Here is a 24,614-nt window from a genome sequence, read left to right on the forward strand (position 1 = left end):
ACACTTATATTCAGAGCAATCTAGTCTGATTCTCACGCCGGAGGGTGGTCACAAGGAGGAACCCCCCCTTCTCAGTGACGAGCTCACGGTGTCTGTTTTGCAGGTCATCTGAAGAACATCTTTCTTTGCCGGACCTAACCCTTGTGGGAAACATTACTTAACCCCCAGATTATCCGTAATCTACCCGGGGTCGATTAGTGTTTCTTCAGGTTGTTAAAGAAATTTAAAGAGTCTATGAAGAGTGAATTCGAGATGACGGATCTGGGAAAAATGAGATACTTTCTTGGAATTGAAGTGGTGCAAACGCGAGCTGGTATTCACTTGTCACAACGAAAGTATACCATGGAGATTTTGTCTCGATTTGACATGCTTGATTGTAATGTTGTGTTAAACCCAATGGTTCCAGGAACTAAGCTAAAGAAAGATGAAGGAGGGCAGGTGGAAGACACTACTTTTAAACAAATGGTGGGTTATTTAATGTATCTCACGAACACAAGGCCCGATATTCAGTTTGTGGTTAGTCTCATAAGCAGGTTCATGTCTTGTCCCACTGCAAATCACCATGCTGCTGCAAAGAAGGTGTTACGGTATTTAAAGGGAACTTTGAATTACGGGTTGTGGTACAAAAGAGGAGGAAAAGGTGAATTGAGGGTCTATACCGACAGCGACTTTGCCGGAGATTATGATGACCGGAAAAGCACGTCGGGATATGTCTTATTGTGGGATGATGCTGCTGTGAGTTGGGCCTCCAAGAAACAAAGTGTCGTGGCATTATCATCGACCGAAGCGGAGTATGTTGCAGCGGCAGCGTGTGCATGTCAAGTCGTTTGGGCTCAAGGGGTATTAAAAGATCTTGGTGTTGAGATGAGTAATGGAGCTATAATTAACTGTGACAATACCTCCGCGATAAAGTTATCCATGAATCCGGTGTTTCATGGTAGATGCAAGCATATTGGTGTCCGCTATTGGTGAATTATGGAAGTATAGTGTTGAAGTATTGTGGAACTCACGATCAAATTGCTGATATTCTAATTAAACCTGTTCATCGTGAGTGCTTTATCAAGTGAAGAAATCTGATGGATGTAATTTATTATGACATCAAACATGACATGGTTAATATGTCAAGTTTGAGGGAGGGTTTGAAGGACTAAGTTTGTGAGTTGCATGGTGTGCATGTGACTGTTGGATCAGTTTGGAGTTTTGCTAATAAGGTGGAAGTGAGTTGTCACGTGGGCTGATTAAGTCTACCAAGTCTTTTGCTTTTAGTTATATTTGTTTACGTTAGCTTTTCCTTTTTACTAGCAAGTTGGTTATTTTCCTTTGTGTATTTAAAGACTTATGCATCTTAATGAAGTTTCAAGTTTTTCGTTCTCTCTGATAACCTCACAATAGTATCTTCTATTCCATAAAAAGAAAATTATATCTACTTTTTATTTAAAATTTAAATCTTAAATATTTAATTTTTTCATAAATTAATTTGTAAAATCTTTAGCGAATATACTTGAAAATCATGCTTTTATATAAAAAAATCATTTTACAGAACATACAATTCTAATTTAGTGTCGATTTTAGTCTCGTTAAATCCAAAACATACTTATGTTGTAGCTTTGTAAAAATTGATCCATATTTTGTAGTTCTTGCCTCTTATATCTTGAATCTCATATGCTAGGTGCAATGAACATGTTGAATTGTTGTTATGGCTTAAGTTGATTTATTAAGTGTTTAGATACATGTATATGACATCCAATAATTATTAATGCACAAGTAACAATACAAGTATCAAATAATCTTGATCATTATCAAAACCAAGTGATTAGTTAAATTTTAAGTAATTGTAATGGTTTGACTTTGTTCTTTGACCAGGCAGTCTTAAGACCATCGTTGGGAGTCAATCTGAAGTACATGAAGAGTTATATGTAGTATGTGAAATGCTCCCTTACTGAACTAAAAGATTGACATCTCAGAGTCACTTGTTATTTTGAAATTATACAAACACATGGATATGTTCAAACTGGAATTTTGAATAGACTACTTTGATTATGGCTCGAGAAAGAGAATATTTGGAAAACATATGAGATTGAATCTCGATCTATGTCTCATGTTCAATGGGATGTCTACTTTCTAGATGTCAACTATAGAATAGAAAGGATGATTGATCATAGAACCATAACTACCACAACAATAAAGTAATATTACTTTAATTTGTTATGCCCAACTTCATTGGGCCAATGAGATGTCATATGTTCATCATTGTCTACATCTTGGTAGACTATTGGATGAGTACTCCCAAGTAAAAACTTATAAGAACATACCAATAAGGTTTTATTCTAAAGGGCCACAAAACATATAACAATGTTTCTATTCATCTGTTTAGTGTTTTTTTTTATGTTCATAAAATAGAGATTTGTTTTAGAAAATATCAAGATTTGTTTTAACAATAAATTAATATATTTTTTTATGATTAACATACACCTGTGAGATCTAAATGCACACACGTATATATATGTGCATATCTAAAAAATAAATGCTCCACATCACCCTTACGTGTACCAAAAATATCATATAAAGTGTTGCAACTTGCAACCACATAAATGGTAAAAGTATAAAACAAAATCACATATTTGTTTTCTCCATGTTTGTCTTGTCACGTACATATCAAATTATCAATTGTCAACGGCACTAAATTAATTCCTATTAATTTATTACCAAATCAAACATGTTACTTGTTGATTCGTCGCATCTCAGTATCCTAAAACAGCTGTCCTATGATTCATCTTCTCTCTCCTCCGATCTTTTAGTAACTTGCATATTGTCTTCGTGCGATCATGACAGACAAGTCTCATGGTCGACTAGATGCAAGATCACGCCACGTTCATTTACATACAAACTTATAAATTCCGTATATTATTTCACATGATCATTTAGATCAACAAGATTACATATACTTTTTGTTATTTCTGACCTTGGCTCTTCTTGTAATTAGTATTCTCTGTTGTGAGTTTCGATTTGGTACGAGAATATTATGGCGGATAAAGAGAAGGAAGCAGATTATTACTTGATTGAAGATGACGATGACGATGACGATGATGATGTTGAAGCTAATGAGAGTGGTGATGATGATGATCATAATGATGATATTTCGAGTCGTAGATCGTCGACGTCTACTCAAGTTACCGGTCAATGGCCGCAGAGTTTCAAGTAAGTTTTAGTTTCATCTTATTTGGATGTTTGATATTTAGGGGCGTACAAATAAAATTAACGTATTAAACATACAAATAACTAGAGTAATTATAGTTTTGAAGTAGAGTAATTATGTAGTAAAAAATAAAACAGTGTAATAATAATTACCCTAGTTCAAAAGTTATGAAATAATAATAATTACTCTAGTTATTTGTACACTTCATATTTGATCCAAACCTTTGATATTTAATTTAGTTTGGAAACTTTTATATGAAGAAAAGATAAACTATATAGTTGTTGTTAGCTAGATTTACATGTTAACCAGCTACTAGCTAGGAAAAGAGTAATTCTATGACTAGCTACCTTTTCTATATATAAATATGAGCTTACAACAATAATAAAGTCGTTTATAACAACCAATATTGTCTGTGTTGTCAACAAGGAGCTCATGGATTTATGGATTTATTATTTGTTACCCGAGTGAAAACTATTCATGCCTGTTCATCCACATCCAATTAATGTACCTAAGACTCGTCGGTTGTTATGACCTAGTATCTCTCATGTGGAAAGTATGACTAGGATTTGGGATTTATGTAAGGTGTCACACAGTTTCTTATTAGTTAAGAATGCATATTAGTTAGAATTAGTTACAATATAGTTAGTTGGTTCAATTGTTAGTATTGTGGTCTCTAGTGTTAAATAGGTGATATATCTTGTACCAACTAACTTGTATCTAATTCTAACTAATATGTACAACAAAAAAGTTCAAAAGAATTAACCATACTCTCAAGTCAGTGTTAGTGATTTCAAATGCAAGTTATTTAAACTAATTAGTTGGTCACTTTGACATATGCGGTTGTAATGTTAACAAAGTTACTATTTAGGTGTCATAGCATTCACAGATTATCTATCCATTTGATTACAGGCAAACACTTGATCCATACTCGATCTCCGCAACACCAAGTTTGGGGTTCCTTAGACGACCATCCGGTTCAATATATTCTATGTATGAACCCGCGGTCGATAGCAACTTTGATGACAACTTCAAGTCCAAGTTATTGTCAGAATGTTCAAAGATTTATAGCAAACAAGATTTAAACATAATTTCAAGAAAGATATCAACATGGTCAGGACGAGGCTCGTTACCCGAGCAACTCATTGATGAACTTCCTATAACATTTGGGTGCAGTGTCACTCAAACTGTCTTCAATTGTAAGATTATTATTATTCTTTTTTTTTTAAAGTTTGATCAAACAACATAGGATAAATGTTTTAATTTGTGTTTTGCTGTTGGATTAGCGGTTAATGTGATGGTGGGAGTTGGAGTTCTTTCTATGCCGAACACAATTGCGCAAGCCGGGTGGGTGGGTATGGGCGTGTTGTTCTTGTTTGCGGTGATGTGTTGTTACACGGCTTATTTAATGAAAAACTGCTTTGAGAGCAAAGACACTATTCAAAGTTATCCGGATATTGGAGAAGCTGCATTTGGGAAATACGGGCGGTTAATTATAGCAGTAAGTTGAATATATATTTTATACTGGCAGTTATTTCAGTTCAATTAGATAATTAGTATCTTTGAAGCTGTTTTGATAATAATCTAGTTTCTGGTTTTCTGCAGATCATTTTGTACACATCACTCTATGTAAGTAAACCATTTCTTAAACATATATTTATTACGAAGAACACGCTTTAATCACTGTTTTTATGTTCAGGCGTATTGTGTGGAGTTCATAATATTGGAAGGCGACAATATTGCTAGTTTGTTTCCCGCTGTACCCTTGCATTTAGGCGGTCTTAATATGGACTCGGTACACTTCTACGCCATTCTCTCAGCTGTCATTATGGGACTCACACTTTTAGTTAAAAACGCACGAGTGATCTCAATTCTTTCAGGTACATTTATTATTAATGCTAGTTTTAGGATTTTGTGTATAATTCATTGACTTAGAATGAATACATGATTTTGCAGCGACTGGTGTTGTGGCTACTGTTATGGTCTTGCTGTGTGTGTTTTGGCTTGGGACGGTGAATGTTGGCTTTCATGAAAACGGTCCACCCGTTAAGTTGGGTGGCATTGCTTTTGCGATTGGTGTATACGGATTCTGCTTTTCGGGACATTGTGTTTTTCCTAATATATACCAGTCTATGGCGGATAAAACCAAGTTTACAAAGGCAATGATCATATGGTGAGTCAGTTTGACTTTTAAAGTCAAAAAAGACTTCTGATATTTGTCAAGATTTGTAGTGAGTTCTATTGTGATTTCCATGTAGGAGTATCGGGTTTGACCCAAAAAGTCAAACGGATAAATATTATATATGGTTGTAGGCTTGTAGCCGAGCTGACTGAGCCAGTTTGGGCTCCGGCTCGGCTTGTTTACAAACGAGTTTTTTTAGCGAGTTTTTTTCTAGCTTTTTTCGGAACAAGTTTCGAGCGAGCCGAGAGTTTTTTGAACTACTATATTGTTATATAGTATAATATGAATCTTTGATCATTGAGCACACATCTTTATCAACTTTGCACTTGATTCTTTTGCAGTTTTGTGTTGTGTGTTTTGATGTACGGGATTGTTGCGGTTATGGGTTTTCTCATGTTTGGAGAACAATCTTTGTCCCAAATAACATTAAACATGCCTGCAGATGCACTTGCTTCCAAAATTGCTTTGTTAACAGTTGTAAGTGTTCATCTTTTTTTCCTTTTTTTTTATATTATTGTTTTTTATCATCATCATGTTTTTGTTTTCAAGTTTCAACTACTGAATTTAACTTGTTTTAATGTTTTTGCAGATTATCAATCCATTCACCAAATATCCTTTTTATGATTACTTGATACTTATATACAAAAAATGTGTAGTGTTTTTTCAAAAGAAATCTATTTGTTTCAATTCCCTAACATTTTATACATATGCTTTGCTAATGAACCCATTGGCTAGTGCCATTGAAGAGCTCTTGCCTGTTAAAATTGCAAACAGTTATTGGTGTTTCATTATTCTAAGGGCTGCTCTAGTCGCGTCCTCCATTTGCGTAGCGTTTGCTCTACCGTTCTTCGGTAAGTATCACTTGTAGCAATATTTAGGGTGAATGAACTTTATGCAGTTTTCATGACGTACCCAACTGTATTTTTATTTTTATAATTTTAGGTATCTAATTTTTTATTCATTAAAAAGGCTTTTTGCAGTCTTTCATGTCACAAAATTTTGGTCATTAGGTCATGCATACATGCCACGTCACGTCATTCGTGATGACATGCAAGTGGCAAGGCGTGCCATGTCATCAGGGTGATGTGACACAACACATATATCACCATATCATCATCAAAAGGTGACGTGTATGCCATGTGTACCATCACGCCATCATCAAAAGTGAAATCAATAAAATGTTGACCGTTAACCTTCTTAAGACATGATAAAGTCATTTTTACTGCATAAAAAAAGTTAAAAGATCTCAAATGAATATTTGCATAGTGTTATCCTATACAATACTAGAGACAAGTTATGTTCTTATTTAACTTTTATACCTCTTCTTGTTCATCCGATCGAATTGCTCATTTTCTTGTGTTGCTTGAATGCAGGTCTCGTGATGGCATTAATGGGTTCGGTTCTTTGTATTTTGACGGTAAGCATTTGGTTTTGACTTTTGAGTTCAAGCTAGTAACACATTTCAAATGCATAATCTTTAACGCGTTTGGTCCTTTTTATATGGTGCAGTCCCTCATATTACCAGCGGCATGCTTCTTGAGAATCAACGGGAGCAAGGCCACGACTACGCAGGTAAGATGTTCGCATTGATTTTTGTAGTCAAACAAGACATAAGACATAATATGTACTATTACATCATCATAGTAGTAGCTTCTTGTCTTCTTAGTATCTGTTTGACAATGTTGTTGGTTAAAACTTATGCAGATTGGTTTGAGTGTATCCATTATGGTGTTGGCAATCATCTGCATGATCGTGGGGACATACTCGTCTTTGGAAGATATCGCAAATCAACTTTGAAAAATGAAAAATCTTCTTTGTCTGTGCGGTTCTACTTGTATACTTCAGATAAATAAACGTCGTGAATGATCTAGCATAGATGCTATGAGCTGAAAGTTTGGTCACGTTTGATTTGAGCTCTCGTTTTATATTGCTAGCCATTGGTTTTGGCACGATATTATACCATACTTGACTGTGTTTTGCATAGTCAAAACTGTTAGCATGTTTGTTGTTGTTAAAGAACAAAGTTGGAGGACAGTTTTGTATGTTCAGTCTTCGAATGTATATTAATTGTAATTCTCTTCCTTCTTTTGTGATCTTTCAATGAAATCTTATATTTTGTTGTTAATTTTACTTTTCTTTTCGTGATTATGAGAACTTGTTATCAGTAAACTTATGGACCCATCAGTGTCGGGATGGATCAATTTTTTTTTCTTTTTTTTTTACACATGATTATTAAACCAGTCAAACTTTTCAACACGACCATTATATCAACCTTCAAATGAACCATAAATTGTTAAATTGTCAAAACGAGAAAACCCAACCATTTAGATCTTAAACCGGTCAAACTAACCGATTTGCTTCAACTTGAAAAGTTTTATTAGTTTTAACTTTATGCATTAGTAGTAGAGGCTCAAATGCAATATTTGGGCCCAATTAAATCACCTAATCAAAGATTCAAAATCTATACTATACATGCATCTTTCATGATTTGAACCCTTCACCTCTAGGATAGAGGAAAGACATCAGGGTGACGTGTCTAACCCGACACGAACCCAAACCTGAAAATCGTATAAGACACGGTGAACCCAGATATGACCAGCTTGACTTGTAAATTATTTTTTCATTTGTTTACACATATTAATACTTTAAATTCACATTTTTATAACAAAAAAGTATAAATTAAAATAAAACATTTACATTTTAATTATAAAATATTATGTTAATTTCCTTTTTAGTTTTTAATTTTTATAAGATATCCAACCAATTTAATTTCTTAAATAAAACACATTTTATAAAACTAAAATAGAAAACAAACTGGTTAAACGAGTTAACTCGCAACTGACCCGAACATGCACAATTTCATATCACCCGGTCGACATCATGTCCCTCCCGAGGACGTGTAACTATCTAGTTAATATATCCAAGTTTGAATATTTAGTTAACTATATTTAGAACAATCAAATAATCATACCCATTGTAATCCCACTAATAACAAAGTTATAACTAATCTCACTAATGGCAAAGTTATAAACACGGTTTGAAGATGATGAGATGTGGACACATCGTACCTCTATCTCAAAGAATGAATAGATAAGTGGTTTTCAGAGAGACTGTAGCTCAAAATACCATATGTATGAGGCAATATAAAAAATAAAAATAAAAATAAAAAAAATCAACAATTGCCATCTAAGTATTAGAAGAAAAAACCATAATTACAATAAATTAATAATTCATAGTAATAATAACTAGGGCTGTAAATAAACCATACCAAACCGAAGGAAGTCTTGTTCATGTTCATATTCTTTTGTTTAGAATTAAACTTGTTCACGGACGTTAGCCGAACGGAAATTCTTGCTTGTTAAGGAATTGAACTTGTTTACGAACGGTTCATGAAGAAACACCAGTCGAACCCGGTCAGATTACAGGTAACCTGAGGGTTAGATAGACGTTTCCCACGAGGGGTTAATTCCGGCAAGATGGTTCTTCCGATAACCTGCAAAACAGACACCGTGAGCTCGTCACTAAGAAAGGGGGGGGGTTCCTCCTTGTGACCACCCTCCGGCGTGAGAATCAGTCTATATTACTCTTTGGATATAAAAGTATATTAGTAATACTAGAGCAGTTATCAGGTAAATTATACAAGATATAAGATGATGAAATGATAATACCATTTGATGTCTTTTATAGCCGAAGGTGGGTTTCCAAGGAGGTTTAGCCGGCCTAGTACTCTGCCAACTGTGGCCTACACACGTGCTCTGCTGGTAATTGGTGGATAGGTAGCGGCTGACAGTGACCAGGCGTGCTGTTCACTTTTCCTTTTCCACCAACTACAGGCTAGGCACGTGGTATGGCAGGAGTTGGTGAGCAGGCGGCGGCTATTGGTCACAGTGCTGTGGCGTGTTGTCAGTCATGCTGCTGTCAGTGAGCTGTCGTATCTTTGGTCAGATCTTTTGTCCATACCTCGTCAGGTATCACACAAAAGATCCTCCATTATTATACGGACTGGCTCATTTAGGCGGGAGTTTTCCCCCTCCCGCCTTTATGCGGGAATGTTCCCGACTTTGCTCATTCCTTCTTCAGGTGACTACTGAATTATTATGAGTGTTAAGCCTTATGCGTGTAGCCATGCTGCGCGGGTGGCCAGTCCCTAATGGCGGGTACCCACGCCTGCGGGAATAGGCGGGTTACTTGGAAACCATAGGGAGGCATTTCCTGCGGGACCAGCTTGCGTACCGCATGTGAGGTCGTCACAACTCTGAGCGTGGTGGGTCCTGCAGGTTTGGTAGGTCGCGGCGCAGACGTCCCTATGGTGAAGTCTGCGTGTTCAACTGCGCAGACGTCCGTTTAAGGAGTCTTGCGTGTTCAACTGCGCAGACGTCTCCTTTTAAGGGAGTCTTGCGGGTCCTAACCACCTCTGCTGGGACCTACCTCTTCAAGTCCCCCCAGTCCAATGTTCTTCTCATGAATGTTTAATAAAGTGAGGTGAACTTTTGGACTTAAGCAAGGGGTTTTTGAAAAGGGTTTAGTTTTATGGGTTTTCCGCGGGAAGTCTTACCCACGGGTTTCCCAATGTCACGCAGAATTTCCCAATGTTCTGCTTGATCTCTGGGATGATGCGGATAGGTCTGTAACCTCCCCGCAAGTCAGGAGCGTTTAGAACCTTTTGTGTAGATTCTCCATGAGGTCTTGGTGGTTTTGAACATAGTGATCAATCATGTTATAACCACCAATTCCATCCTGAAGTTTCAAACAATCTAGTTCTTGACGTTTCCGCTATGCGGGGATGTTAATCCCGTTTCTGCAAGCATGGCCCAGAAGATCCTTCTTGGTTTCAATTCCCATGGAGTGCTCGGTATGCGAAGGGTTTTGCCTTGATGCTGTACCCGCACTTCGTCTTATTAGTTACTTTACTCCCAAGGTATCCCTGGCGTTAAATCCCTGCAGGGCTAGGTGCGTGAAGGGTTTTGCCTTGACACTGTACCCGCGCCTGACTTATGGTTGCCGAGGTGTTCCTGGCGTTTAATCCCCTGCGGGCGCTAGGTATGTGAAGGGTTTTGCCTTAACACTGTACCCGCGCCCGACTTACAATTGGGTCCCGAGGTATGACTTTTTACGGGTGTTAGGTATGTGAAGGGTTTTGCCTTTACACTGTACATGTGCCCGTTTTGTAGTTGGGTGGAATGCCAAGATATTCTCGGCTTCACTTCCCTGCGGGTGCTAGGTATGTGAAGGGTTTTGCCTTTACACTGTACCCGCACCCGACTTCATAGTTGGGTTTTTCCGGTTTCCGTGCCCTGCGGGTGTTAGGTACGTGAAGGGTTTTGCCTTAACACTGTACCCGCACCCGACTTCATAGTTGGGTTTTTCCGGTTTCCGTTCCCTGCGGGTGCTAGGTATGTGAAGGGTTTTACCTTAACACTGTACCCGCACCAGACTTACGGTCAACTGGATAGCCAGGGTAAGGGGTTTTTTCCCGCTTACTTTTCAAATCTTTTTGAATCTTTGAAATTTGAAGAGTTGGTGAAAGGATAAGAACAGTCGTCGTGCGATAGTTTCTTCTGACTGTGTCAGGACGTGCAGGAAGTTATGGCGACGTGACATTATATGGTCATTCCAGACGCTTTTTACAGCGCGTGGGCGCGATTTTTCGGGCGCGTGGCCGCAAAATTAATGGCACTTGTCCTGTCAACAGCTGTTGCCAGCTTGCCCGGTGCCACATGTCACGGTTTCATTGCACTTTCAATTTCTCTCTCCTTCGCATTAAATTCACCGCATTAATTGCGATCACTATATAAAGGGGAAGAGGGTCCTTTGTAATTCACATATTCACTTCTTCTCTTTCATCTCTAAGGCGATTTCTGGTGAATACTCCCTTATTCAGTTGAGCATTCCTCCGAAATCGTTTCTTCTTCCTCTGCAATATGTCTTCCCATGATGCTGAAGCTGTAGCCGACGATAGGAGTACTGCTGGCGAGTGCCAGTGTGCTCTACCTGTCGATCAGTACCAGTACGTCGTCAGGAAATTCATGCTTGAGTCTCTTGAGCCTGAGTTTCCTGAACCCCAGCAGACTGTGTACGATGCCCCCAGCGGCAAGATCGGGGTATATGCTGCATTCTTTGTTTATGGGAACCTTAGGTTCCCATTGACAAAGTTTGTGTACCGTGTCCTGGAGAGGCACGGTGTGCACCTGACCGAGGTGCATCCGATGGCGATTGCCAAGATCCGGCACTTCGAGTGGGTGTGCCGGATTCTGGGTATTGAGCCCTATGTGGACCGCCTGATGACCTTCTATACTTGGAGGTGCATTCAGGGGTGGTACACCCTGACAACCCGTATTAAGGGTTTGAAGATTTGCGTGACCGAGCGCAGTCTCCGATCGTGGAAGCGGGAGTTCTTCTACATTTCTGCCCGCGCCATCCCCATTGCCATGAAGTTTAAGAAGGGGCAAGCGCTTCCGAGCCTTCACGCCTCCAACTACCAGGAGGCGGAATGGTTCGCGAAGATATCCCGGGTCCAATCTCCGGTTTACCGGTTTGCGGAGTCCGGGATGGTGATGCTGGGGATGAGCCGGGTATGGAAGGAGGCGTCTCGGTTTCCCATCCTTCTCGAATACGGTTTGAACTCTATTCCTTATGATATGTCTTGTCTTTCTTGCTGATATGAGTTTGTCTTCTAACTGTTTATTTTCTTTCAGAGGGGAACGATTTGGAGTCGCTCCTGTACCCGCGGGAAGCTGACAGTCCCGTGCGGGTGGGTACTCGTGCTCTAGACGTGAACGAGTTGCCCATCCGGGAACAAACAGCGGATCGGTTTGTGGAGGTCTATCCGCTGGGCCACGAGATCCTGAGCCACCGGCGGCCAGGTAAGGCGATACTCTATCATCAACCCCTCAATGCTGTACCCGCTGCTGGAATTCCTGACATCCTGTCTTCTTCTGAGGAATCCGCAGATGGTCCTCCGCTGGTGCGGAAGAAGAGGGCTGCCGGCGGGAAAGGGAAGGAGAAGGTGGCCTCCATAGCTGATCCGGTGCTTCTATCTGACACCGAGTCAGATAGTGAAGAGGTGGCGGGGAACCCCGGTGGTGAGAAGACCACTGCTCCGGAGGCTACGACTGTTACCTCCGGAGAACCAACGACGACGACGGTGACCGGCGTCAAGAGACCGGCTCCATCGGGTTCGTCCCCGCCCGTCCGTACGTTCAGGCTCAAGAAAACCCGTAAGTACAAACATCCTTATTTTTGTAGATTTATCACTTTATAAATTTATTGAAACACTTATCTTCTTGTGCAGGCGTGGATGTTGGCGCATTCCAGGGTGGAGCGCTGAGGAGTACCCCTCCGCCGATGACGGTAGGCTCAGTCAGCCTACCTGAGGCGACGACCCAGGCGCCTACGCCTGCTTCCGCTGGATCAGTTGCTCACTCCCTTGAGCCGACTGTTCCAGCCGAGATGACGTCACCGCTGGTGATAGGTGCGATTTTTACAGCATCTTTCACCGAGCCGGCGGTTACGATTGCTGCGGATTCTGCGGCGGTGACCGCGGCGACGACCACGGCGGCCGCTACTATGCCTCCGCCACCGGCAACGACGGCCGGCCCATCAGGTACGCGCGAGGCTTCTCGCCAATCTTTGTCACCTTCCCATCTGCCCGACCTTTTGGATGGGTTTCCCTTAGGTTCAGGTGATGGGTTCGGTGGCTATCGACCTGTGATCGACCCTACAGGTGCGTAGGGTTCTTTTGGCCTTTATATTTTTCTTCATCTTTTTCTAACTGCTTTGTTTCTTTTGCAGTGCCGGATTCCAATGAAGTGTATGTTCCGCGATGGAACATCCGCCGAGGAACAACCCTTCGTACCCCTGTGGAGTGCGTGGAATGGGCTCGCCATGCTGCTCCCCATGGTGCGTTGGGGGAAGCCATGGCTAGCTACCAGGAGGGTAGGCTAACCAATGAGCTTCGGGTTCTCCAGGCCCGGATGCAGCCGCGCGTCGAGCTGCTTTGTCGTGAAAACGACAAGTTAAAAGCAGCTCGCGCCAAGGAAGTATCTCAAGCGCGGGCTCTTCGGGAGGAGAACCAACAGTTGGCCGCAGCTGCTGCGGAGAAGGAGAAGGCCTTCAAGGCCCTCGAGGTTGAAGTTCAAGCGCGACTCGAGGCCCGCTCCAAGGCTGCCCAAGCTGTTAACGAACAGCTTCGGCTGGCTAAGGAGACTGCGAGGAACTCAACCGAGAGGGCCACCAAGGCTGAAGCCGTTGCTGAGCCATTACGCGTGGAGAACGAGGAGCTCAAGGCCAAATTAGAGGCTCTCCAACGTGCTCATGATGCCTTGGCGATGGAAGATGCCAAGAAGCTCCAAGAGATCCTGGACCAGAGGGGCGTGCTTGACCACACCGAGCGGAAGCTTAAGGGCGTTGAAGAGGCTGCTGCAAAGGAAGTGCTACTTGCCAACCTTAACAAAAGCGAAGCCGAACGCGCCCGCACCCAAGCTCAAGCCGCCCTCCAAGAAGCTCTGGTTGCCAAGGAATGGCTTCTTCGAGAAGCGTTGTCTCAGGTATGTTTAGCTTTACGTCTTCACGCTTTCCTTTGTACATAGAAAAGGTGTTTGACACTTGTATTTTCTTTGTAGGTTGTGCATCGGGTCTTCTCAGAGACTACTTACGATGATGCCATGAGCGCAGCCCTCAACGCTTCTCATGAGGATGGGGAAAAGGCCGGCTTCCTGCTTGGTCTAGGGTTCGTTGAGAAAGGCGTCCCGCCTTCCAACTTCCCTTTGTTCGATGTGGACACCGAAGCTGCATATGACCAAGCGGTGAACCAATATGCCGCCTTCCCGCATCCGGTGGTGGAGAAGGTGAAGGAAGTCGCTACTGCTGATGATGGACTTGCTATCCTCAAGGCTTTCCGTGAACCGCCACGCTCTACTGATGGGGCGGGTCCAAGTGGAAGTGGTCCTGAAGCTTGATTCTGAAGATCCCTTCCCGCTGCTAGGATAGACTAGATTTTGTTTTGTAGGCGGATAGTTACCCGGCCATTCTTGTAATATATCTTTCGTGAAATACAAATCTCTTTGCGGATAAGACTGTTATTTCCTTTGGGTTCATTGCTTTATAAACCTTATATGACTTGCATACTTAGTTTAAATTAGCGATTTCCCAAGTGTTTAGAATAAGTTAACCTTGAATGTGGTTGACAGTAGGTTGAAGTTTTGCTTCCCCCCGTGTGAGTGTGCGGATAGGACCGGCACTTGCACTTGGTAGGATGGCTAAACTTTACCTATGTCTGACCTGCGCGTAGGTTTTTCCTTATCCTTTCAGAATGACTTTTAACCGTTCGACGCGCGGTTGTTAATGAGTTAGTGTTCAGCTTCCGCTACCAGGATTCGTGCGGGTATACCGGCACTTTCACATAGTGGGATGGCTGAACTCTTCCCCGTTAACTGTCCTGCGTGAAGGTCTTGTCATTTTCTGGGTTTATGCGGGTTTTGCCGCTTTCCCCACGCAACGATTCTTCACTTGATGCGATGAATACCGGCATTAGTGTTCGAATCGACCGTTCAACGCGTGGTTTTTAATAGGTTAGTGTTCAGCTTCCTCTACCAGGATTCATGCGGATATACCGGCACTTTCACATAGTGGGATGGCTGAACCCTTCCCCTTTAACTAACCTGCGTGAAGGTCCTGTCGTTTTTTGGGTTTATGCGGGTTTTGCCGCCTTCCCCACGCAACGACTCTTTACTTGATGCGATGACCACCGGCATTAGTGTTTGAATCGACCGTTCAACGCGTGGTTGTTAATAGGTTAGTGTTCAGCTTCCTCTACCAGGATTCATGCGGATATACCGGCACTTTCACATAGTGGGATGGCTGAACCTTTCCCCTTTAACTGACCTGCGTGAAGGTTTGATGCTTTTGGGTTTGTGCGGGTTTTGCCGCCTTCCCTGCGCAACAATTCTTCACTTGATGCGGCGGATACCGGCATCTCCATGTGCAAAGTTCATAAAATAAAAATGTAAAATCATCAGCTTCAATTTGAAGGAGAATCGTTTCCATTAGAAGTGGCTCTAGGCCTTTACAAATTTGGAATTGATCTATATAAACTGTGTAATTGAGCTCCCATTAGACGTGGCTTGGATGGGAGCATCATCGAGCCGACATGTATCTTGTTCGGGATCTCGTTGTTTACGCAGTATGTAGTCTCCGTTGAAGCTGCGATTTTATTCGTGCGTTTCCCCAGCTGGGGTTCACGCATCAGCCTGCTCGACGCTCACTTCGCCACAAGGTGCGCGAGTGTCCCATCCTTGACAAATGCTTCGACCAAGTCCTTTACGTCTAGGCATTCTTCAGTGTTGTGACCTTTGGTTTTGTGAAAATCACAATACTTTCTCCGGTCAGCATTGTGGCGATGTCGGATAAACGGAGCCTTTGGCCACGGGAGCTCCTCCGTGGCGAATATCTCGGACACACTCTTTGTGAGTGGCGTCCACCTGGAGTTCTTCTCCGGTTTCACGTTATCTCTTCCGCCCAACCGATGTTGGAAGCCGGACGGGGTGTCAAAGTTCACCCTTGACTGCCAAATGCCCAGCTTCCGTTTTTTGTTCAATCGGGCGGTAAGGACATTGTTTTCCCTCGTCTTCTGGGTGTAGAGGTTCGTGCTCTGCGGAAGATCTCTGCCCAGTTGCCTCTCAGTTTCCGCAAAGCGTTTAGCTGCGGTCATGATGGCATCCCATGTGGATGGCATGCCATCTTTGCCCGTTAGGGTGCGGATGAGTTCCGGGTCGTTTGCGCCCTGGATGAAAGCGGCGCGAACGAGATCTTCGCTAACGTTGCCCAGGCTTAGCTTCTTCGAGTTGAAGCGAGTGATGAAGTCAGGCAAAGATTCTTCCTCCTCTCGGACGCACTTGAGGATTGTCCACTGCTCCTCAGTGTACTTTCTTTGCTGACTAAAGTGTTGGCTGAACTTCTGTTGGAAGTCTGCCCAGTCGTAGATGTGGTGGACCGGCAGACGGTCGAACCACGATCTAGCTGCCCCGACCAACGTCATTTGGAACATATAACACCACGTGGTTCCGTCCAGTTACTGACGGTCGCCCCCCGCGATGAATCTGTTCAAGTGATCGTCAGGGTCAGAAATACCATCGTACGTGCCTATGTTGGACATTTGTTTGGCACTTCTTGGGGCGATTGCTTCCGCAATGTCCCTTGCGAATTTGGACGTTCCCGCCCTTGCCGCAGTTGGCGTGAATGTTTTGGAGAAGTCCCGTGGGCTGTTGCCCACGTTTATTGGACTGAATGCTTCTCCAAAACGCCTTCTCGGTTGGGAATCCGTTTCTTTACGCTTCCCTTTCGCCCTATGGCGAGGGTTTGCGTCTTCCTCGGATTCCTCTGAGTCATCGTCGTATTCGAATTCTTCCACTTGTTGGAGTGAACGTAAACGTTCATCCAACTCGGCTTGGAACTCTCTTTGACGTGCTTCGGCCCACGCTTTAACCTCATCGAGTGTTTGGCAGGGAAGCCTCGTCTGTTGATTTTCTAACTGGGTATCGGTGAATCCCAGTGTCTGATTATTTACTTCACTTGCCCCGGCTTGGGTAGCTGGGGTAGTGTTCGTAAAGTTTGTGTACTCGGTATTCCCCCTTATAGCTGGGGTCGTTGTAACACCCCGACCGAAGGCGGATTATACATCGGGGCGCCACATATTGCTTCATTACTCGCGACACTATTGGTGTCAATATTTATTAATACACATTTTATCGCGCACGCGCAGCGGGGAAAATAAAGAACATAAATCAACATAAATCAATATATTTATAAAGCATAATATTCAAATAACATAAACTTGTCTTGTTACATTTTAAATCTAGGTCCAAAACAAAAGTAAACATCCTATGTGTCCTCAAGCTTCAAAGCAGCTACTGCAAACCTGAACATGTGTTAAAATAAACGTCAAACACTTGCGTGTTGGTGAGAAATCAAGTTTAATAGATAACCATAGATAATCACAGTAAATCTGCGCGCAACACGTGTATGTCTAGAGTTTAACAAGGGTGTAATCAGATTGTGATCAAGCCTAAGATAGTTCATAGATCATAGTTCAATCCATGCTCCCAATTGAGCATAAAAACGAGAAAACATCTGTGCAAGTGTAAACAAAGAAAACCGTAAACGATAGGTCTCCCGTGTTCAACTAATGGTACCAACGGAACTGCGGAATAGGCCGAACAAAGCGGTTAATGATACACACATACAAATAAACAGCCAAGTAAACGTCCTCAACACATGGGATACTGCGCGACTAAAGTTCATAAACAAGTTTAAGACTCAAGTTTTGTATGAACACATGAACATCCCAAAGCATTTAAAATAAAAAGGGATTAGATACGAGATAACTCACATGATAAACGATGCGGTGATAGATAAAGCAAGAACCAACTTTAAACAAGCACAAGTTAACCTATAAATAAGATTATTGTTTTAATGATCGGTTTTAGGTCTAGGTAATAAGTTAGCATAATTAATAAGTAAATTATTATATATAATATATTACCGGAAAAGCAGAAAGAACAAGGAGGAAGACGGAGGCAAGAGAGGAGGCGGCAGGAGGACAACGGCAGAGAGCAAGAGGGAGGAAGAGATAATAAGTGTAGTGTGTGAAGTGTTAAGAAAATAGTATTATATTTATAGGCAAACCCTAGGGGACATAAACCCTAGAAAAGATCTCCAAAAGTAAAAGAAAAGATAACAGCAAAAAGATTCCAAAAGCAAGATCTCAAAAGATAACAAAAGATATCAAAAGCAAAAAGTAAAAGATCTCAAAAGATATGGCAGCAGGAAAAGAGGAAAAGCAAAAGGGAAAGCTGTCAGGGAACAGTAAAAAGCATGGGCGGAGACAGAAAAAGGTACAGGTTAAGCATGGCAAAAGCAGATCCTCAAAAGATAATGTCAGTCACTTTTTCTACCAACCAATGGGGGTTGGTACGCATGCTGCGCCGAAAGTAACTATTCAGACATAAAGCAGATTAGGTCAACAGCTCAAAAGATAAGACAACACAAAAGCAAACGGCTAGATTTAAACAGAAGATACAAGGGTTAAGCGCGGGAAGGCTGAGTGCGCGAGCGCGAAGGCTGGCACAACAGTCCTTAGCGCACTGCGGGAAGAATCACAAATCCTTAGCGTGCTGCGTGAAGAACAAGAATTCTAAGCGCATCGCGGGAAGAACATACATTCTTAGCGCATTGCGGGAAGAACATGCATTCTTAGCGCGCTGCGAGAAGAGTTCTCTTCACGCATCGCAGGAACAAGATGTCTTCACGCAGGCTTCCATGTAAGGAGTCTGGCGCGTGGAGCTGCAGACATCCTTAGGCGGAAAGAACCAAAGGACAAGCAAAGAGGAGGGAAACAGGGCGTAAGGGCGGGACGGCGACAAGAGGGAAAAGAAGGCGGAAAGAGAGAAGGAAGAGGGAGGGGACGGCGGAAAGAAAGAGGGAGAAAGAGGCGGGCAGGAAATATATATTATTATTAAAAATAAAATACAAGTATAAATATTAAATAATAAAAGAGAGATCGGGTCAGAGAAACGGGTACCTGGGTCGGGTCGGATTCGGGCAGTTGTCACAGTCTCCCCTACTTTAAGAAATTTCGTCCCGAAATTTATCTCGAAGTAGGTTGCGCAGAGAACAGGTGCGGGTACTTGATCTTCATTTGATCTTCCCTTTCCCATGTAAACTCGGCTCCGCGCTTGGACTCCCAGCGAACTTTCACGATAGGGATACGACTGCGCTTGGTTTGCTTAACCTCGCGATCCATAATCTCAACAGGCTTCTCAATGAAATGCATGGATTCATCAACTTGAACTTCATCAAGTGGAATGTGAAGGTTCTCGTCAGCTAAACACTTCTTGAGATTGGAAACATGGAACGTTGGATGCACATTACTGAGCGCGAGCGGCAGGTCAAGTCTGTAGGCAACTTTTCCCACACGCGCGAGAATCTTGAATGGACCAACATAACGAGGAGCAAGCTTACCCTTCTTCCCAAAGCGGACAACACCTTTCCAAGGCGACACTTTGAGGAGAACAAGATCACCAACTTGAAATTCGAGAGGCTTTCGCCTACGATCTGCGTAACTCTTCTGTCGGCTTCTGGCAGTCAGCAAATGATCACGGATCTTGGCGATTTTATCGGTTGTCTCTTGAACAAGTTCGGGTCCTGTGATTTGAGTTTCACCCACTTCGCTCCAACAGATCGGGGAGCGGCACTTACGACCGTAAAGTGCTTCAAATGGGGCCATACCAATACTAGAATGATAGCTGTTATTATAAGAAAACTCGATCAAAGGTAGGTGTGAATCCCAATTACCTCCAAAATCAAGAACACAAGATCGAAGCATATCTTCAAGGGTTTGAATGGTTCGCTCAGACTGTCCGTCAGTCTGAGGATGATATGCTGTACTCATGTCCAAGCGAGTTCCTAGCGCAGATTGGAGAGATTTCCAAAAGCGAGATATAAAACGGCCATCGCGATCGGATATGATGCTCAAAGGAGTACCATGGCGGCAGACAATTTCCTTGACGTAAAGCTGCGCGAGATGCTCAACATGGTAGGTTTCACGAATGGGCAGAAAATGAGCAGACTTGGTCAAACGATCCACTATTACCCAAATGCTATCATGTTTGCTTGCTGTCAAAGGTAACTTGGTAATAAAGTCCATTGCTATACCTTCCCACTTCCACGTAGGAATTTCTGGTTGTTCGAGCAAACCAGATGGGCGTTGGTGTTCAGCTTTAACTTTAGAACAAGTCAGGCACTTAGCTACGAACACAGCAATATCCTTTTTCATGCCAGGCCACCAATAAGTAATGCGCAAATCCTTGTACATCTTATCAGCGCCAGGATGAATAGAATATCGAGATTTGTGCGCTTCACAAAGGATATCAGCGCGAAGATTCTCATCACAAGGGATCCAGATGCGATTGAGATAGCAGAGAATTCCACTCAGATTGGGGACAAAATGCGCTTCCGCGCCACACGCTAACTCGGCGCGAAGGTTGCCATTGCTGATGGATGCGCGCTGCGAGTCGCGAATGCGCGATTCAAGACCATTTAGGATCGGCGCGAAATGAAGCTGGGTGCGCGGCAAGATACAGTTAAGTTGGCAGGGTTTTCGGCTGAGCGCATCAGCTACCACATTAGCTTTACCAGGATGATACCGGATCTCACAATCGTAATCGCTGATGAGTTCGTTCCATCGGCGTTGCCTCATGTTAAGTTCCTTTTGATCAAAGATATGCTGAAGGCTTTTATGGTCAGTGTAAAGGATACACTTAGTACCATAAAGGTAGTGTCTCCAGATCTTCAAGGCAAAAACAACTGCACCAAGCTCGAGGTCGTGAGTTGTATAATTCTTTTCATGAACCTTAAGTTGCCTTGATGCGTAAGCGATAACCTTGCCTCGTTGCATAAGAACACAACCGAGACCTTGGTTGGATGCATCGCAATACACGACAAAATCATCATTACCCTCAGGTAGCGCAAGAACAGGAGCTTCACACAACAAACGCTTGAGCGTTAGAAAGGCTTCTTCTTGCTTCGAGCCCCAAATATACGGTTTACCTTTGTGCGTCAGAGCTGTTAAAGGCAAAGCGATCTTTGAGAAGTTCGAAATGAAACGCCGGTAATAACCAGCTAAGCCCAGAAAGGAACGGATCTCAGAAGGAGAGGATGGCGTAATCCAGTTCTTGATTGCTTCAACCTTGGATGGGTCGACATGAATACCCATCTTGTTCACAACATGACCAAGAAACTGTACTTCATCAGACCAGAATTCACACTTGGAAAGCTTAGCATAGAGTTGCTCGGCTCTAAGCTTCTGCAACACCAACCGAAGATGTTGCTCATGCTCGGCCTTGGTCTTAGAATACACCAGAACATCATCGATAAACACGATCACGAATTTATCCAAGAAAGGCCTACACACCCGATTCATTAGATCCATGAAAACGGCGGGTGCGTTGGTTAGACCGAAGGACATGACCAAGAATTCAAAATGGCCATAACGAGTTCGAAAAGCAGTCTTCGGAACATCTTCATCGCGGATACGCAACTGGTGATAACCAGAGCGGAGATCAATCTTCGAGAAACAGGAGGCACCTTGGAGTTGATCAAAGAGGTCGTCAATACGCGGTAAGGGATACCGGTTTTTAATGGTGAGTTTGTTCAACTCGCGGTAATCAATACACATGCGAAACGATCCATCTTTCTTTTTAACGAACAACACCGGAGCACCCCAGGGAGAAGAGCTAGGGCGAATGAATCCTTTAGCGGTCAACTCCTGAAGTTGGCTTGCTAATTCTTGCATTTCAGCGGGTGCAAGACGATAAGGAGATTTGGCTACGGGGGAAGCACCAGGGACAAGATCAATACGAAACTCGACTTCACGAGCGGGAGGGATACCAGGAAGATCATCAGGAAAAACTTCAGGGAAGTCACGCACAACAGGGATATCGCGAAGCTTCTTTCCTTCATCGGGTTTAACCACATGGGCTAGAAATGCAATACACTTCTTCCGCATGAGTCTTTGGGCTTCGGCGCAAGACATAAGTTTAAGACCGCGGGAGGGTTTCTCGCCAAAGATATGAAGATCACCATCTTCACGAGGAATGCGAATCAACTTCTTAGCGCAAATAACTTCGGCGCGATTATGCGAGAGCCAATCCATACCAATGATAACATCAAAACTTCCAAGAGGCATAGGAATGAGGTCAATTAGAAAATCGTTTTCGTTAAGGTTCAGCGTGCAATCTTTAATCACAGCGTTTATTAAAATAGTTTCACCATTAGCCAATTCAACTGAAAAATCTTCTTTTAAATCGCTGCGCGGTCGCGCAAGCTTCTGCTCGAAGGCGCGAGAAATAAAACTTCTATCGGCGCCAGTATCAAAAAGCATAGATGCATAAAATCCGTTAAGCAAAAATGTACCATTAACTACGTCATTATTCGCTTGCGCTTGGTGCGCTGTTATGTTAAAGGCTCGGCCTCGCGCCACTTGGTTCGAAATTTGGTTCACCGGATTCGCTTGAGTAATCTGGACTTGTAGCCTCGGGCACGCGTTCCGGAAATGACTGGGATCACCGCAGTTATAGCACGACCTGGGTCGTGGATTCTGGTAAGTTGGTTGTGGGTTATGCGGGTAGGCTGGTGGTGTTTGCACAATTGGGTTGGCTGAAGGGACTCTACAGTACTCAGTAGTGTGACCAGTGCGGCCACATCTGTTACATTGTCGACACGGGGTTTGAGGTGGGTGATGAAGTCTACAGGTTGGGCAGAATGGTTGGTTTCCTGTGTAAGGTTTCTTAGTTGGCGGGGCAGGAAGTGCTGGAGTGGTTAAGGCATAGTTGTGGACTGCAGGAGGTGCTGGGTGGGTTGACAGTGGGTTAGGCGCGTAAACTGGGGATTGATAAATGGGTTGCTGGACAATGGGAGGGTTGGTAAGCGCATAGGCTTGTTTGCGCCTACGTTTCTGGTTATGGTTTGAGGGTTCTGGTTTGGTTTCTGTTGGTTCAGGGACAGTCTTGGTGGGTTTGGTCTTCTCAGTTCCCCGCAGGAACAGGGTTCCTGCTCTGACATGGTTGTCGCTGAGCACAGCGGCCAATTCGATGGCGTCAGAGAGGGTAACTGGGTTTCTGGCCCATACAGAATCTTGAATTTCCATGGGGAGACCCCCAAGGAATTTCTCGATGGCTCGGCGGGAAGGGGTAACAAGGTGAGGGACCAGTAAGCTTAGCTCGTGGAAGCGCGTCGCGTACTCGCGCGCTTCACCGCTGTATTGCTTCAAGTTCCAGAATTCTTCCTCCAGGCGCTTAACTTCGTTGGGAGGGCAGAATTCTCGCGTAAGAATTTCCTTGAATTCCTCCCATGTCATGCTAGAAGCAGCCTCTGCGCCACGCGCATGAGCTACTCCATTCCACCATGTAAGCGCTCTGGATTCCAGGACACTGGAAGCATATAGGGTTCGTCTTTCTGAGGGGCATTGGGTATGGAGGAAAGTGTTTTCAATCTTCTCAAGCCATTGGAGCATCACGGTGGCTCCTTCAAGACCTGTGAACTTCGGAGGGTTACCCGCGTTAAAGGACTTAATGTTATAACTGGAGGTATTAGCATTGTTTTGGCTCAAAGCTTGGGCTATTGCGGCGGCCATTTCCTGGGAACGTTGCTGTCTACGCATGCGCGAGCCTTCTCTTCTCTGAAATCGGCGAGATAGCGGAGGCATTCTATAAAAGTTTTAATTTTAGTTAATATCTTGGTTTTATCGCAAAGTATAACTTTATAAAGCTTGGTTTCACGGAGTTAGATGCTATCAAAAGTTAAAGTAAAATAAATGACCCAAAATGCAGACTTAATAAAGGTAACAAATTCGAATCAGAAATCGACAATTCATGTATCACCATGACTTTCCGAATTCCCAATTTAAAATATACGAGTAAACGAGTATTGGAGATTGACGATTCATGTATCACCATGACTTTCCAATCTTCAATATAAAATATACAAGAAAATGAGTATTGGAGGTTGACAATTCATGTATCACCATGACTTTTCAAGTCTCCAACCTCAGAACATAATCGTAAATGGAAATTGAAAATCAACTATTCATGTATCACCATGACTTTTCGGATTTTCAAATCCCACAAACGAATATGTAAGTAAAATCAATAAAAATCGAAATTCAACCAAAATCGAAATATCGCGAAATAAAACATAAAATCATATACTGCGCGAGTGCGAGCATATTCATAAATAACGAGTAATTAACAATAAGCGCGCAAACATGAGATTTCTCTCATGCGCGAGAAGGGACTCTTAGGTATTCTAGGCCGTTACGTCTAACCACCTATCCTAAAGTCAACGAGCTCTGATGCCAATCTGTAACACCCCGACCGAAGGCGGATTATACATCGGGGCGCCACATATTGCTTCATTACTCGCGACACTATTGGTGTCAATATTTATTAATACACATTTTATCGCGCACGCGCAGCGGGGAAAATAAAGAACATAAATCAACATAAATCAATATATTTATAAAGCATAATATTCAAATAACATAAACTTGTCTTGTTACATTTTAAATCTAGGTCCAAAACAAAAGTAAACATCCTATGTGTCCTCAAGCTTCAAAGCAGCTACTGCAAACCTGAACATGTGTTAAAATAAACGTCAAACACTTGCGTGTTGGTGAGAAATCAAGTT

General features: G+C 42.9%; 1 protein-coding gene and 1 pseudogene across 1 annotated transcript; both read left to right on the top strand.

Annotated features, from left to right (window-relative positions):
* Positions 1 to 252: 252 nt before the first annotated feature.
* Positions 253 to 972, top strand: LOC143595612 (secreted RxLR effector protein 161 pseudogene; annotated as a pseudogene).
* A 1,759-nt stretch (positions 973 to 2,731) lies between these two features.
* LOC143595615 (amino acid transporter AVT1A-like) lies at positions 2,732 to 7,461 on the top strand. The gene is made up of 12 exons (XM_077074585.1): positions 2,732 to 3,198; positions 4,106 to 4,392; positions 4,480 to 4,694; positions 4,799 to 4,822; positions 4,893 to 5,073; positions 5,150 to 5,366; positions 5,717 to 5,852; positions 5,965 to 5,984; positions 6,081 to 6,226; positions 6,749 to 6,792; positions 6,885 to 6,947; positions 7,080 to 7,461. Exons 1-12 carry the CDS (start codon positions 3,023 to 3,025, stop codon positions 7,170 to 7,172), a joined length of 1,602 nt encoding a protein of 533 aa, XP_076930700.1. The 5' UTR covers positions 2,732 to 3,022; the 3' UTR covers positions 7,173 to 7,461.
* Positions 7,462 to 24,614: the final 17,153 nt, after the last annotated feature.

The sequence above is a fragment of the Bidens hawaiensis genome, unplaced genomic scaffold, assembly GCF_021521415.1.
Source record: "Bidens hawaiensis isolate Kalapana, Puna unplaced genomic scaffold, B.hawaiensis_p1.1 tig00045385_1, whole genome shotgun sequence".
Classification (NCBI taxonomy): Eukaryota; Viridiplantae; Streptophyta; class Magnoliopsida; order Asterales; family Asteraceae; genus Bidens; species Bidens hawaiensis.